General features: G+C 36.8%; 1 protein-coding gene across 1 annotated transcript; it reads right to left on the minus strand.

The window, feature by feature from the left end:
* Positions 1-381: 381 nt before the first annotated feature.
* Positions 382-5,932, minus strand: LOC133314424 (uncharacterized). The gene is made up of 7 exons (XM_061515903.1): positions 5,603-5,932; positions 4,743-4,889; positions 4,447-4,545; positions 3,673-3,864; positions 3,428-3,547; positions 2,028-2,099; positions 382-901 (listed from the first exon to the last, which is right to left on the minus strand). The coding sequence occupies exons 1-7, from the start codon at positions 5,876-5,878 to the stop codon at positions 677-679; spliced, it is 1,131 nt and encodes a 376-aa protein (XP_061371887.1). The 5' UTR covers positions 5,879-5,932; the 3' UTR covers positions 382-676.
* Between the last annotated feature and the right edge of the window lie 8,952 nt (positions 5,933-14,884).

A 14,884-nucleotide genomic window follows, 5' to 3' on the forward strand; every position in this document is an offset into this window, starting at 1 on the left:
AATTTTAATTGTGGCTGGGAATCGAACTCAACCAATGGGAATGAATAATATTACCACTTACCACTAGGCTATTATCAATTATTAGTCAAAATGCACCTTATATTTATTATATAATTTAATATAAATTTAAAACAAAATATTCCACTTTTGACTGTGGCTGGAAATCAAACCCAACCTATGGAAATGAATAGAGTTATCACTTACCCCGAGGCTACTCTCAATTGTTGGTCAAAATGCACCTTATAATATATTTATTATATAATTTAATATAAATTTAATTAAACTAGTTGAACCAATGACCTACTGGTTGAACCAATGACACAGTATCTAGACCGAGTCAATAAACACGCCGAGCTTTAAAACATTACATATAACAAAATAGACACAAGAAATTCATGTGCTGTAGGCACAATACTTTTAACAACAAAATCAATGACAATGATCAACACAGCAGTATCCAGAATGCCTGAAGTATACATACACGGTTGAAATTGAAAGAAATTTGGGTAAGGTAGAACCACATCAGTAAAGAAGTTAATAATTCAATATAGAACTATCTTTCAGCTACTGTTCCCAATCCCCTTCTTGAGTCATCAATGCAATCAGTAAAATGTATTCTGAAAGATCATGCAAAATTAATGGATGATAGCACTTGATTCACTGTGACCCTTTTTGCCTACATTTTCAAAGCAGCTCTTGCCATGGCCAAGGCACCATCAAAATTTTGGTTTCCACCAATAAATCCACTGGAATGCACAAAAACACAACCAGGAATGCCAGCCTCCTTTGACAGTTCATCATCCCTTAAACCTCGCCACTGCGAGGGTAGAGGCTTTCGGCTCTCAAACCTATCAGGAGATACTGCAACTGCCTGCACGCGCCACTGTTTGCTTCTCTCATCCTGTAAAGGGAAATGAGAAAGGTACATGTGGAGAAAATCAGCTGACATGTTAAAAAAATCCTAAATCGGAGATATATTCACTAGACAACCTAAATGAGGCGGTTAAAAAAATTATGTTGCTGGTGATACAGGAACTTGAGTATTTTATTAGCAGAACTTCAACATTTAAAATCCAACATAGTAAGAAAATGGTATTTTAAGTATGTCCAAACTTCTAGCCAAATATTGAGTCCCATTTGAAGGCCCAAGAACAGGTAGGCTCCAAAATTATACTCTCATTTGATCCTTACTTACTGACCACATTTTCATCTTTTACATGTTTTTGTTTTATAAAAATTTGAGTTGAAATATTATTATGTGAAGAAATTTATATTTTTTTAATTTTATACATGGATAGCATAGGGGCAAACTCCGGTGCACAAAGCTCCCACACTTTCATTTTTGCAAAGAGCTTATTTCCCAGACTCGACCCATGACATTCCAGTCACAAAAGAGTAACCTTATCACTGCTCTAAAGCCTGCCCTCATCCTTATCATAATTTTTAAAAAACTTGCCACACTGTATTAGTAGCAGTAACAGCACACACGGGTACTGTACCAAGAACCATGCAGCCTAGTATGGTAGCATTACCCTGATAATTCATAATTAATTATTTCTATCCATTTTAAATTCATATCCACCTCTTCTTAGAAAAGTTGTCAGCTTGCCATCATGTTCTTTTCAAACTCTGGGCTTTAAGTTTAAACCAAGGGGGTTTGAGTTTAATTTTTCTTTCAGGTCTCCTCCCCCACTTTTATATTTAATAATCAGACCATATTTTTAGGCTACAAGCCTTCAAATGGACCCCAACATCAGGCTAGAGATTTGGAATTTAGAAATGCTAAACAGCTCATTTTCTAATTATTTTGGAATTTGGACTTCTTAATTGTTGAAATTCTGCTGCCAAAAAAGTATGATAATGACAAGAGACGTGATACTGAGCTCAATTGAACCAAAACAAATCCAATAAAGGCACAACTTATAATTCATTCTAGAAGTTTATCTATTAGCTGGCCTTTTCTGAAGAATCCTTGAAGACTAGAAGCCCAGAATGTAACATAAAGAAAATGAAAACAAAGTACGTACCTGATACAGAGCATATTTGATTGGAGGGTCAATTTTCATCTCCCCCTCAAGCTCAAATAAGTGAAGCTTCCACTGCAGAAAACAAAACCAAGTCATCTTCTGATAATACGGTATGTAGTTCTTGTAATAGTACCATTTAGCTAACACCAAGGAGGATACAGATATGTTGAAGTTTAGTATAATGGAGAAAATTATCAAATAACACTTCTTATATAATTACACAACGGCTAGAGACCAGTCTGCATCCAGGAAGTTGTTTTGTTACCCAATTACTAGTTGTTTTCATCTCATAAATATAGCTGTTTCAATTACTAGTTGTGTTGTGAGGGTAAAAATCACCCGGCGCTGGATTAAACTTATGGGAATCTTCTAGGGAGTAGAAATCGAGAACAACCAGTCTGCCACTAATAATCACCAGCTAGTTGGTAAGCTTATTCAATTCCACAAACAGGCTAAAAGTTCCTGTTTCCACCAATTTATCTGCTTTAAATGTTGGCATGATAATTTATAAGATAAGGATATAATAAATATTTGAGTTTTTTAGTCTTGTTGAGATATATAAAACCATTAAAAAGACCCTAACCCAACAACTTAAGCTTTTGGGTTGAAGTGGTTCTTTACATGGTATCAGAGCCTCAGTATACCGGATTCGATCCTCACCGCCCCCCACTTTCTTTATGGTGAAATTTCTTTCTTCGCACAGGTAGGTAAGCCTGTGCACTGTCCATCCTTCAAGCCCCGTGAGCTCTAGCGTGAGGGGACGTGTTGAGATATATAAAAACCATTAAAAATACCCTCACCCAACAGATATGTAAAGAACCACTTCAACCCAAAAGCTTAAGCTGTTTGGTGAGGGTCTTTTTAATGGTTTTATATATCTCAACACGCCCCCTCACACGAGGGCCCACTGGGCTTGAAGGGTAAACAATGCACAGGCCCACCTACCTGCGCGAAGAAAGAAATTCCACTAAAAAGAAAGTGGAGGGCGGTGCGGATCGAACTCGGTACACCGAGGCTGTGATACCATGTAAAGAACCACTTCAACCCAAAACCTTAAGGTGTTGGGTGAAGGTATTTTTAATGGTTTTTATATATCTCAACAAGTCTAAATACACGTTCAAGCTTCAAATCATGATTTCAGGATTAAACTATTCAATAAATGGATTAAGAAATCTTGTTTCTGCAAATTATATCTTTTTTAATGTTTGCATGGAAATTTGTATGAGAAATCCTCTAGAATATTTTTCAACATAAACGTGCAAGATGTTAGTAGACAAACATGCTCAAGCTTCAAATCATCATTTCCAAACACATGACAGGTGAATAGATATAATTTGAATGAATCAACTTCAAGTGTTACACAAAATGTTAGAAGAGGGAGACAAGAACTTTTTACTCACAGGACAGAATTTATTCAAAACTACAATTTCTCCACTAGGATCAACAGTCTGTCTAGCCGCAAGGGTATCCATTACAATTGACCTTGCTGGTAACCATGAATTAACATGAAATCGAACACTCTGCAAGGAGGGAGGAGAGCTTGTTCAAACAACAAAGCAATAGGTAAAACAGACAAGAACAAAGTTAAACCCCTTATAGGGTTAAAATTAAAAAAAGAGAAAGGGCACCGGGAGTGAAGACTCACATCCAGAAACTCACTGCCAGCAAGAGCCATGGCACGTTGAAAGGCCTCATTTTCTTTCTCAGGTGACTGATCAGGATCTGTCCAATCCAAATTTAACCGTCCTACTCTTGAGGATAAATGAGTATTATTCACATATTTTGGAGGCTGGTCTGTGTCATACTGATTGATTCCATTGTCTATAGCATCAATTGCCTGATATAATCAAACAATAACACTATCAAATAAGACCTAAGAAGATGTGATTCATAGTTTAGTGTCCCACAACAAAAGCCAGACAAAATTTCTCTTTCAAGTTGCCATTCAGTAAAGAATCTCAAATAATGAGGGACTAATCCAAAGTATAAATGCAAAATACAACAGACATGTACCTCTTAACTACCAAGAAACCAAAACTCATTGCAGAAGCCTTAGAAGTTCACAAAAACATTGAATAAGTCAGCACTCAGAACTCCAACTTTATAAGTAATGATTAAGATGCTAAATTTGATTCTTCTAGTTCCTTCATAATATTTCTTTGTGACTTTGTCTATTTCCTTCATTACAATTTAAAACTAGATATGATACAGATGGAAGATAGACTACATTCGGAAGCACATCCTTATCCTGGTGCAAGAAGAAATGAAGAATGTTTTATTCCGCTAAGCATCTACTCGATAAGAAGAACATAATAATTAAAAAGAATCGGTATATGGAAAAGAATTAAACCAAGCAAGGTCCTACAAAGTATAGAAAGTTGGAGACATGTAGAAAAGAATAAAATTCAAAATTTATTACCTCCATGAAGCTCCTGTAAACAGCCAAATATATGTTATGCACATCTTGGTGCTCTTCATCTGCCTTAAGTTCCTTGGCTATAATCTCCTTCCCAAAATGCTACAACAGAAAAAAAAAAAAAGTATAATATAATTGCTAAGGTAGAATCATATACAGAATAAAACTTTCCCCAAATAATAGACTATTGCACCAAAACACAGGAATTCACCTCCGTACAAATGAAGTAAATGACATAGGCTGGAAGTGATAAAACCAAAACCAAAACCAAAATAAGTTTGTTTAGATGAGGAATTTACCTTATAAACAAGGCCTGCACTACTCAATTTAGTGGAGAAACCATGCCCAAAAACCTCTTCAAATCCTTTTTGATGGTGATCATACCGATCTTGGGTGGGGTCATACACTCCCCCAACATCAAGAACAGCATCAAGACCCTCCAACACCTACAGACCCACAATTTAAATAAACAAAACTTGGAACAGATTTTATGAAAAACCCAAACTTACACTCCATTCAGTAGCTAAATACATGAGGCAACAACCAAAAAGTAAAACCTGCAACAAGATAAAAACTTTACATTTCTCTCCTAAATTTTAGCTGTCCCTCCCACGTTTTGGTTGCTGACCACAATTTAGCATGAAAGAAACACCCCAAACTAACCAATTCCTCAGCAACTCCAAAAGCATCACTCTTATCCACATCTTCTCAGCAACCAAACACACACACACACAATCATAACAGTGACAACAATTTTTTGGGTCATTCACTACATTTTAGCATCCAAAAATTTCCCAAACTAACTAATACCTTACTAGGCCGCTCATAAGTCATTAATTTCCACAGGAAAAAAATCACTTTTTCTCAGCAACCAAACAAAAAATATCGTATTTTCTCATCAACCAAATTCCACCCCCCACAACAACAACAACAAAAAAGAAAAGAAAAGAAAAGAAAAAAGAACATTAAAAGCACAATTCCTCACCAATTAAACCTCCCCACCCAAAAAAAAAAAAATCACACTTTCTCATCAACCAAACAAAAAGAAATCATATTTTTCAGCAAACAATCAAAGTTTAACAAAAAAAATTCACATTTTCTCAGCGACCAAACAAGAGAAAAAAAAAAAGGAAAATTGATTGAAAATTGAGAGGGGAACCTGGGGGTCTCGGGTGCGAACGATTTCGGCGTTGGAGAATCTGTGAGTGAGGCGAATCATGAAGCAGCCAAGTGCTTCATCGCAGTGGAAGCTTCCATTGTGAGTGCCCACGCGCTTCAGAGGAGCGTGAACAGGGGAGCCAGAAGGAGAGGAGAAGGAAGCAGAAACCCTCTGAGTTGTTGATGTTGGGTTTGCCATTCTAAGAAATGGAAGAGTAAGATGACACTGTCTCTGAAAATGGAATTTGATGAATGGCTTTGTTGCTGTCCACAACATGCCTTTGTTCCTTAACCTCACTTTCTAACACTTCTCATCTATGCAAAAACCCTAAAACCCTGCGCTTTTTTCTAACAACGATTTTTTAGGGTTTAAGTTTAATCAATTTCCATAAAATTCTTTACATTTTAATTTTTAAATGTTTGCTGTCCCCCCTTGGTTTGAATTTTTTATATTTCAAAAAAATAATTAATTTTTTTTCAAAAATTAAAAATCCCCTTCTCCAGGTTTTTAAATAGACTTTCAAAAAGTTGTTATAATTGAGCTACTGATAAAAGATTTGGGTAAGTTATGTATTTAATTCTAACTTGTGTTAAAAAAAAAGACTTTTTAAAATGAATTATGAGAATTTGATGCTAATGGGGTTTTGGATTTCCTACTCAGATTTACACGATTTTATATGCAGATGTTATGTCTCAAACATGTCTAGGAATCGTTTCAAAGAACAAAATTTACGGTGTGCATGACAACCTTCTCGGAATCAATTCTTTTTTAATTTCTGTTCCCGGGAACAGAAATGGATAGGAAACTCGTTTGGTAAAACCGGTTTATTATTTTGTTCCCGGGATGAACCGGTTTAATTTTTGTGCTGGGGAACAGAAAAAAGAATCAAATTTTTTTTGCTTTTTTGTTCCGGGCACAAAATGAGAAACATTTATCTCTCTCAATCACTCTCTACCTCTACCATCATCACCACCATCATCCCGACACGACTGCTGCCACCATCGTCGCTGCTGTCATCGTACCACTAGTGTCGTCGTCACCACCCCTCACCACCACGATACCACCGCCACCATTACCACCACCTCCACCCATCACTACCACCATGCCACCGCTACCACCACCACTTTCACCACCACCACCATTATCACTGTCACCGTCACCACCACCATCATCGCAATCACTGCCGACACCGCTACCATCGCCATCACATGCCACTGCCATCACCACCATTGTCACCAACCACCACTACCATTGCCACAACAACTACCGTCACCACCACTGTCGCCGCCACCAACCACCATCATTATCGTCACAGCCATTACTGTCACTACCACCACCATTATACCACCCTCGTTACTACCATCACCACCACCACTGTCACCTGTCGCCGCCGCAGCCACTGCCACTGCCGCCAACATGATGTCTTCACAACCACCATACCATGTCGTTACTACCATTGTTGCCGCCACCAACCACCATACCCACCACCATTGTCGGAGCCACTGCCGTCATCTCCACCACCACTACCGCCGCCGCCGCCACCATTACCACCGCCATCGTTGTAACACCTCATATATATCCGGTAGTGTTATCATTACATTGTATTAAGCGGTGCTTAATTACAAATACGGAATATTCTTTTTCTTTTCAATTATGATGTCATTATAAATTACCATCTTGATTACTTAATCAATTTCATAAAATATCGTCTGTATGTAAATTGCAATAAGACATCTACTGAAATACCTCAATATATAAATAAAGTGTGTATCTAAATCACGGCATTACATCTCGTAATCCGGACAATATCCTGATACATTATTACAACTCCCAAAAGACTCAAGACGAAACAATACTATGTGTCATGGACAATCCCCATGCTCACCAAATAAACAGCGTAAACAACAAGTCTTAACATAAAACTCCATAAACATGAACTGAAGCTATAAGCATATAAGCAGCATGCAAATCCAGCATCCAACATGTCAGCATAAATAACAGCAAATCTAACTCAGCTCTGGCCTCCTGCCGCCTGAGGTCTCAACATTACCTGATCCTGAAATAAGCATTCCCCAAACGTGGGGTGAGATATCTAAACAAGAAATCTCAGTAAGACAAGGGGTCATCAAGGATCTTCCACCTCACTTACATGTGCAATATAAGTTCTAAAAGCATTTATATCATTATCAGTTCCAAAACTATGTAGTGCAACATATATCTATGGCATGTGTGTTTATCACTATCTACTGGCCAGAGAAATGTAAGAATACGTCTATACCTACATGTAGTACAAGGAACACCGCTTGCACCTCACCCACAGCCTCACCCTATTGTATGTTCTATATACTCAGGCTTACCGTATAGGTGGAACACCTCCATGCATATCCACAAGGCACTAACATACAATAGCTCAACAGCATTTTCAAAACATCAAAAACATGTAACACAGCATGCATATACCATACCCCCATGGGACATGGTGGAACCACAACATGGCTAAACCGAGGACACGAAAGCTTACCTTGCAAGCTAACTATCCAAGTCAAGAGTCCACACTAGCTCAAAGCCCGCAAACAGTACAATCACAATCTGTTTATACAGTAAGTAATCATCAATAACCATCTATCAAGGTTACATTAAGTGATTAAGGCTTTCCATCTCATTATAAGTCATTTTATGCATTTTCTGCAGGAGGTATTCGAATACTCCTCGATGAGTATTCGAATACTCCCTGTCTCCAGAAAGTATTCGATTACTTCCATTAAAGTATTCGAATACTCACAAGTATCTGAATACTTCCCCCCCAGTATCCGAATACCTCAGTATCCGAATACCAAACCTTACTGTATTCGAATACTTTCCAATAGTCGAATATTTCTTCAAAGGTATCCGAATACTTCTCTTCCCAGTAAAGTATTCCAATACTCCTCCAAGGAGTATTCGATTACCATAAACAAGTATTCGAATACTACACGAAAAGTATTCGAATACTTCTTCAACAAAATGCAAAAATTCGAGCCAACTTCTGCATAATCCCAAATTTAAAGGTACAAAAGCGATTGGGAGTCCAATGACTCCCTAAACAGATATAACCCAACATGCTATGAACCCAGAAACACATTCCTTTACTCAAATGGTTAAAGTTCCTCTTTTTAGTTGATTAAACAAGCTTTAAACCTCAAAATGACAAAGAGTTTTCATGGTATACCTCCAAGGCACCAAAACTCCGAAAATGAGGCACACAAGGGACACTCTACACAGCACCAAGGTTCTGACTTGAGCAAGACACGAATAGGACTACCAAGCTTGATCCTTTAAGCCAAAAGGTAGCTTCTTGAAGCTCAAGAAACCAAGAACAAGCTCCACTCACACAAACTCAGCAAGAACAGCCCCAAAAATGCCCAATACACAGCAAACATCAACTCAGAAATGCTTCACAACTCCCTCACACTGTTTACAAGCTTAATGTTTACAACTCTAGGAAGAAAACTCTCAACAAAGGTGACTTCTTGGTCCCTTTTCAAGAGCAAAGGCCAAGACTTCAAGGGGAGAAGAGAAGGCTGAAGGGAAGTCAGCAAAAGACTCACGTAGGCAGCCTCCAATGTGGCCTAGGGTTTAGTGCCATTAAGCATTTATAGGTCCACTTAAAATACAACACAGTATTAAAAATAATAGCTACGCTTAGTATTTTAATCCCAAACTTTGGAATCTGAATCTACTCATTTTCCAAGAATAATCATATTTTTATTATATTTTTCCGAGCACCTTTCCGGTACGCGCTTTTCATAGCCAGTATCAGTTTCTGGCACCAGTTCTCATTATATTAACTTGAAACTCGTTTTACAAGTCCTATATAAATTCTAGTAATTATCATGCACTTTTCATAATTTTCCGGGATACTTTTTCGGTACACATTTATACCGACTAGCCGGACCGGTATCTGCACTTTTCCTCCGAAAAGCGACTTTCAGCATTCTTAATCACTTACTATAATTATATAAGCCTTATAATAATTATTAGGGTCAATTATGGAATCATTTCCTATTTTTTGCATAATTAATTAATTAAATTCCTTAATTAACGGTGCGGGTTCTTACAATCGTCGTAGCCACTGTCGTCACAACCACCACCACTATCTTCACCACGTCACTGCCACCACCACTATCGTACCGCCGCCGTCACCACCACCATGCCAACCGCTGCCACCACCACCACCACAACAACACCATATGGAAAGGAAAGTGATGATCCGAATTTTTTTTATATTTAATAGGAATTATGTTTTATTATATTATTTGTTGTGTTATCAAACACAATTCTCATTTTCGGAATAAAAATAGAACATGTTATCCAACACATTTTTTTTCTCAGAAACTGTTCCAAGGCATAGAAATAGAAAAGAATTATTTCTTTTCAGAAACAGTGCTAGAGAATAGAATGATTGTCATTATGCAGAATTCCAGATAAGATATTTGTACTATTAAATATTTTTACTATTAATTCATTATCATTTTAATATAACTATTTTCTTCTGATGTACATTAAAAACTAATTCTTTTCAGAAATTGTTTGTTAAAAAGTAGAATTTAACGGTTAAAAAATGATAATAGATTAATAGTAAGAACATTTGATAGTAAGAATATTCTGCCTCAGAGAATTCATGTCAAAATGTTTTAACAAATTTGACCTCAAGATTGACAATATTCTAAATTTCCGAAATCATGAAAATTTTCAGGGTTTTATAGAAAGTTATTAGCTCAAGTATATCCAATTATCAGCTCAAAATAACATTATTTGATCACAGAAATAAATTAGAAAGGAAATTAACTTTTCGTAAAAATATGCATAAAAATTTCAAAAAATTTGAGAATAGTTGTAACTAATTAAAAATGACGAAAATTGTTTATAAAAAAAATGACGAAAATTTATGGGGTCGTATATTAAAATGTAGTCTAGAGTATATTCAAAAACCAACACAAAACAACAAAGTTCAATCAGTCAAACAAATTTAACAGAAAAATTGAGTTTCTGTGGAATTTCGAGGATCATGAATTCTATGAGTTTTGTTAGTTCTTTCTGTGTGTATGTATTTTTGTGTTTGGGTATCAATCTGATTCAACTCAATTAAAATTTACTATTAATGACATAACCTTAAACCTTTACTCATAATAAGTGCATGGTTGGATTTCATTTTGTGTTAGTAATCTTGCTCAGAGTCCAACATGGCCTACGCCCAAGCATCTATCTCTGCACAATAATCTTACTCTTTGGTATTTTGGGATCAATCATAATCAATAGGCCTCATTTTATATGTATTATGTTTATTTTGTTTCCTAAAGGGAGCTATGTTATCCATTAATAAGAAAATTTCTTGTCAAATATTCTTATCACTTCAATAAATACATGGTTAGTCTTCCAAGTATGAGATGCGATCATAATACTCCGTTGTGTCACACTCTAGGAAAATTGAGCATAGAAGTCCTTTATAGGCATGTAATTACCCTCACCCTTAATATGTTTGACACAAGAAGAAGAAGAATAACCAAAACCTGTCTAAGACCAACCCAAAGACAAGAAGAAACCTCCATAACCCTCAAAGGACATCCTCATCCATCTCAACAACGCAGAAGCCAGGGAGCACCATAACCCTCCAACCAAGAATTAATGGAGTCTCTTTTGTGCAAGAATTGTTTGGTAAAAGAACGGCTAGAAAAATAAGGGTGTGCATGACAACCATTCTGTTTCCTAGCACTATTTCTGAAAAGAAATAATTCTTTTCTATTTCTGTGCCTTGGAACAGTTTCTGAGAAAAAAAATGTGTTTGATAACATGTTTTATTTTTATTCCGAGAATGAGAATTGTGTTTGATAACACAACAAATAATATAATAAATAATATTCCTATTAAGCATAAAAAATTTCGGATCATCACTTTTCTTTTCATATGGTGTGACGATGGTGTTGGTGGTGGTGGTGGTGGTGGTGGTAATGGTGGTGACGATGGTGGTCTAGTAGTGGCGTCGTGGTAGTGGTGGTAGTGGTGGTGGCGGCGACGATGGCGGTAGTAGTGGTGGTGATGACAGTGGCTACGATGATGGTGGTTGGTGATGGTGGTAGTGATAATGGTGGTGATGGTGGTTGTGGTACGACGACGGTGGCAGTGGTCGTGTTGGGATGGCGGTGGCGGTGGCGGTGGTGATGATAGTAGCAGTTGAGAGCAATTAAGAGAGATAAGTGTTTCTCATTTTGTGTCCGGGAATAAAAAAACAAAAATTTTTTGATTCTTTTTTCTGTTCCCGAGCACAAAAATTAAACCGGTTCATCCCGGGAACAAAAAAATAAACCGATTTTATCAAACGAGTTTTCTATTCATTTCTGCTCCCGAGAGCATAAATTAAAAAAGAATTGATTCCATAAAGGTTGTCATGCGCACCCTAAATGACCTTGAGTGTGCCATCACAGCCTAGAGGAAACGATGGTAGAAGAATCATGAAAGGTACTATCTTGATCAACCCTTCCTCACAAGCAACTGACGATGAGAGTTCTCACATACTATTATCAAGAGTAAAGAGCCTCCTTCTAACACAATTTTAGAGGGAACCAAGCCATTATATTAGAATCTTTCCGAAAATTTAGGAAAATATTTTTGGTACTCCAAGATCATAGAGTACTCGGTACATCTTTTTCCACACATAGTAAAAAATAATATTTTCACACTACCCTTGCCGTTATATTTATTTCCATCCATATCCCATATTTTTTTCATTTTTGGGGCAAGGATTATGTACTCCACAATCACAAAAAATGACCTCAAAATTTAGCCATTTTTCACCGAGTGGATAATGATGGCTCCAATCCCTAAGAGCTTCAAGCACCTTACAAACATGGATTTGAATGTCACGAAGGAGACTAATAGGAACACTTGGACACCTTCCAAGTTTTTGCGCTCTTTTAAGGAGCGGTGCACCCTCTCACCCTAAAGAAGGAAACATTAAGATGGTTCTTGTCTCTTCTTTTTATCTCTGATGGATAATTGGAATGACTTTTCTTAAAAGTTATTACTATATTTTACAAAGAGCAAAACACAAGCATGATCCTCCTACCTTCTCTTAAGGGCATTTTGACCATCGTGACCCTTAGTAATTAAACAATAATCAATTTGCCTCTCACACAAAATATTCCATCAATATGCTCCTATTTGACCATTGACTAAAAGTTTAATCAATTACAACATGGGTGTAATCGATTAAATTTTCAAAAAAAATCTTTGATCATTGACCTCATGATATAATCATTTCACTTATACCTTTTTTTACACAAAAATCTCTCTTTTTTGTCATCTCTAATCCAACCAATGAGAGGTATTTTGAAGGTCCCAACGGTGTTCAATTTGAAAACAAAAACAAAAATGGTGAAAATCAAACGGAGCACTACATACAATGAGCTCAAGGGGATAATTCACCAAAAATTGGGGCTACAATGCACCCAATGCATTCATCAGATGATAGTCAGGGTAGAAACTACAGTTGGTAAGGATACTATATAATATATTAGTAACGATATCTATGATGATAAGATGTGGAGTGTGTCATAGATGCAATTGTTGACCGAAAATCTTAAGATTTTCTTGAGATATATGTTGAAGTTGATTATGGTTATTCTTCATCTTTACCCATGCATACAAGAAATCTAGAGTATTTTGGTCAATAAAATAGAGTTGTCAGTTTTCTACACCTGCACAAGTGTTAAGTCAAATAACATTGGGGAGGGAGAGGAGAAAGAGGATATGGATAGCAATGAGGAGGGAGAACCTGAGAGTGTTATTCATTGGGCGACACCTCGGATACTGACATGGAGGGTGATTTTGACGCTGACACAAACCCTATAAACCTGAGTTCCTCGGCTATGTCACAATTTCATGTTGATCTAGTTAACAGTGGCAAGTTAGTAAATTTTAATTTTTATGTAACATTTCATTTTTGTGTTGTAATTGCTTCTGACAAAAATATGATGCTTTAGATATAAGGCCAAAGATTGAGCCATTTTGGAAAAAAAGCCAGCATTATTCCTTCATTAGTTGGGCGCACCCTAATGGTGAGATAGAGATGTTGTATGGTGACTATGACTTGCTCGGTGTTTGGCAATTAGGAGATCCATTATATATGCAACAAGAGTTTCATTCCAAATCTGAAATGCAATATGCCGTGAAATTATATTGTATGAAGGATCATCTTACAACCATAGTTGCAAAAAGCGATGAGCATAGATTTGTTATGATGTGTCGAAACATGCTGATAGTTGTCCTTGATATGTGAGGGAAATCATGCCCAAGAATGAAAATACTTGGGTGGTCAAGATGACGTGCATTAGACTTGTTTAATATTTCATTAAGAGACGTGATGAGATCCAGAAAGATACGGTAAAAGGAAGGAGAATTTCAAAGAAAGTTGAGGAAGCCATAATGACCAATTGGCAGTAACATACCGTGTGAGGGTTTATAATAGAGATTTACGATTGTTTGAGGTTGATGACGCATATAACCAATCTACATGATGTTGTGACACAATGAGGATGGACTTGATCAATTGAAAATGTCAATGTGGGAGGATCACAACAAGAATGTATCCCTGCAGCCCGTCTTAACAGTATGCAACGCAACAAAGTTAAACCAGTACAATTATGTTGACCCTTTACTCTCCATCACATATATTTCTCAGGTATATGCTGCACATTAGTATCCGATGGGCAATGAGTTGTTGATTCCACTTGGCGATGGCCCAACTGTAATCCTGAATACATATTTGGTACGCATATAGGGAATACCGAAGTCTTCAATAATACAAAATGAGATGGATTGGGTTGAGTCTTGATAACTCTCCAAAAGAGAGTTATTTTGGGCTTAATTGTGATGTTTTGGTACTATGATTACATATGATTCTCTTGATTTTATATGATTAATGCATGATTTTTATGATTTCATGAGTTAAATGAGAATTATGTTAATTATGAGTATTTGGCCATAAATTGAGGACTTGGAAACATTTAAATACACTTGTCATTTTACTGCAGGTCAATGCTGTAGCATCAGGAAACAGTGATGTAGCAATGCAGATGAGGTCAGCAGTGCATATTGTTGACATCAGCACCAGCAAGCCATGGTTCCAAGCCCAATTTGATGGAAGAAGCTTCTGAACGTGTACGAAAAGATCTGATTTGGATACACGCTCACAATCATAAAGAAATTGCAAGATAATCTTCATCAAATCAATGATTACAAATCGGA

The sequence above is a fragment of the Gastrolobium bilobum genome, unplaced genomic scaffold (assembly GCF_033153095.1).
Source record: "Gastrolobium bilobum isolate Gb01-03AN ecotype WA unplaced genomic scaffold, APGP_CSIRO_Gbil_v1 utg7070, whole genome shotgun sequence".
Classification (NCBI taxonomy): Eukaryota; Viridiplantae; Streptophyta; class Magnoliopsida; order Fabales; family Fabaceae; genus Gastrolobium; species Gastrolobium bilobum.

Coding starts and splice junctions, on each gene's coding strand:
- LOC133314424 (XM_061515903.1), bottom strand. CDS start 5,878: ATGTTGTGGACAGCAACAAAGCCATTCATCAAATTCCATTTTCAGAGA. Junction 4,890..5,602: donor TTCGCACCCGAGACCCCCAG/GTTCCCCTCTCA, acceptor GTGGGTCTGTAG/GTGTTGGAGGGTCTTGATGC. Junction 2,100..3,427: donor TTTTGAATAAATTCTGTCCT/GTGAGTAAAAAG, acceptor TGTTTTCTGCAG/TGGAAGCTTCACTTATTTGA.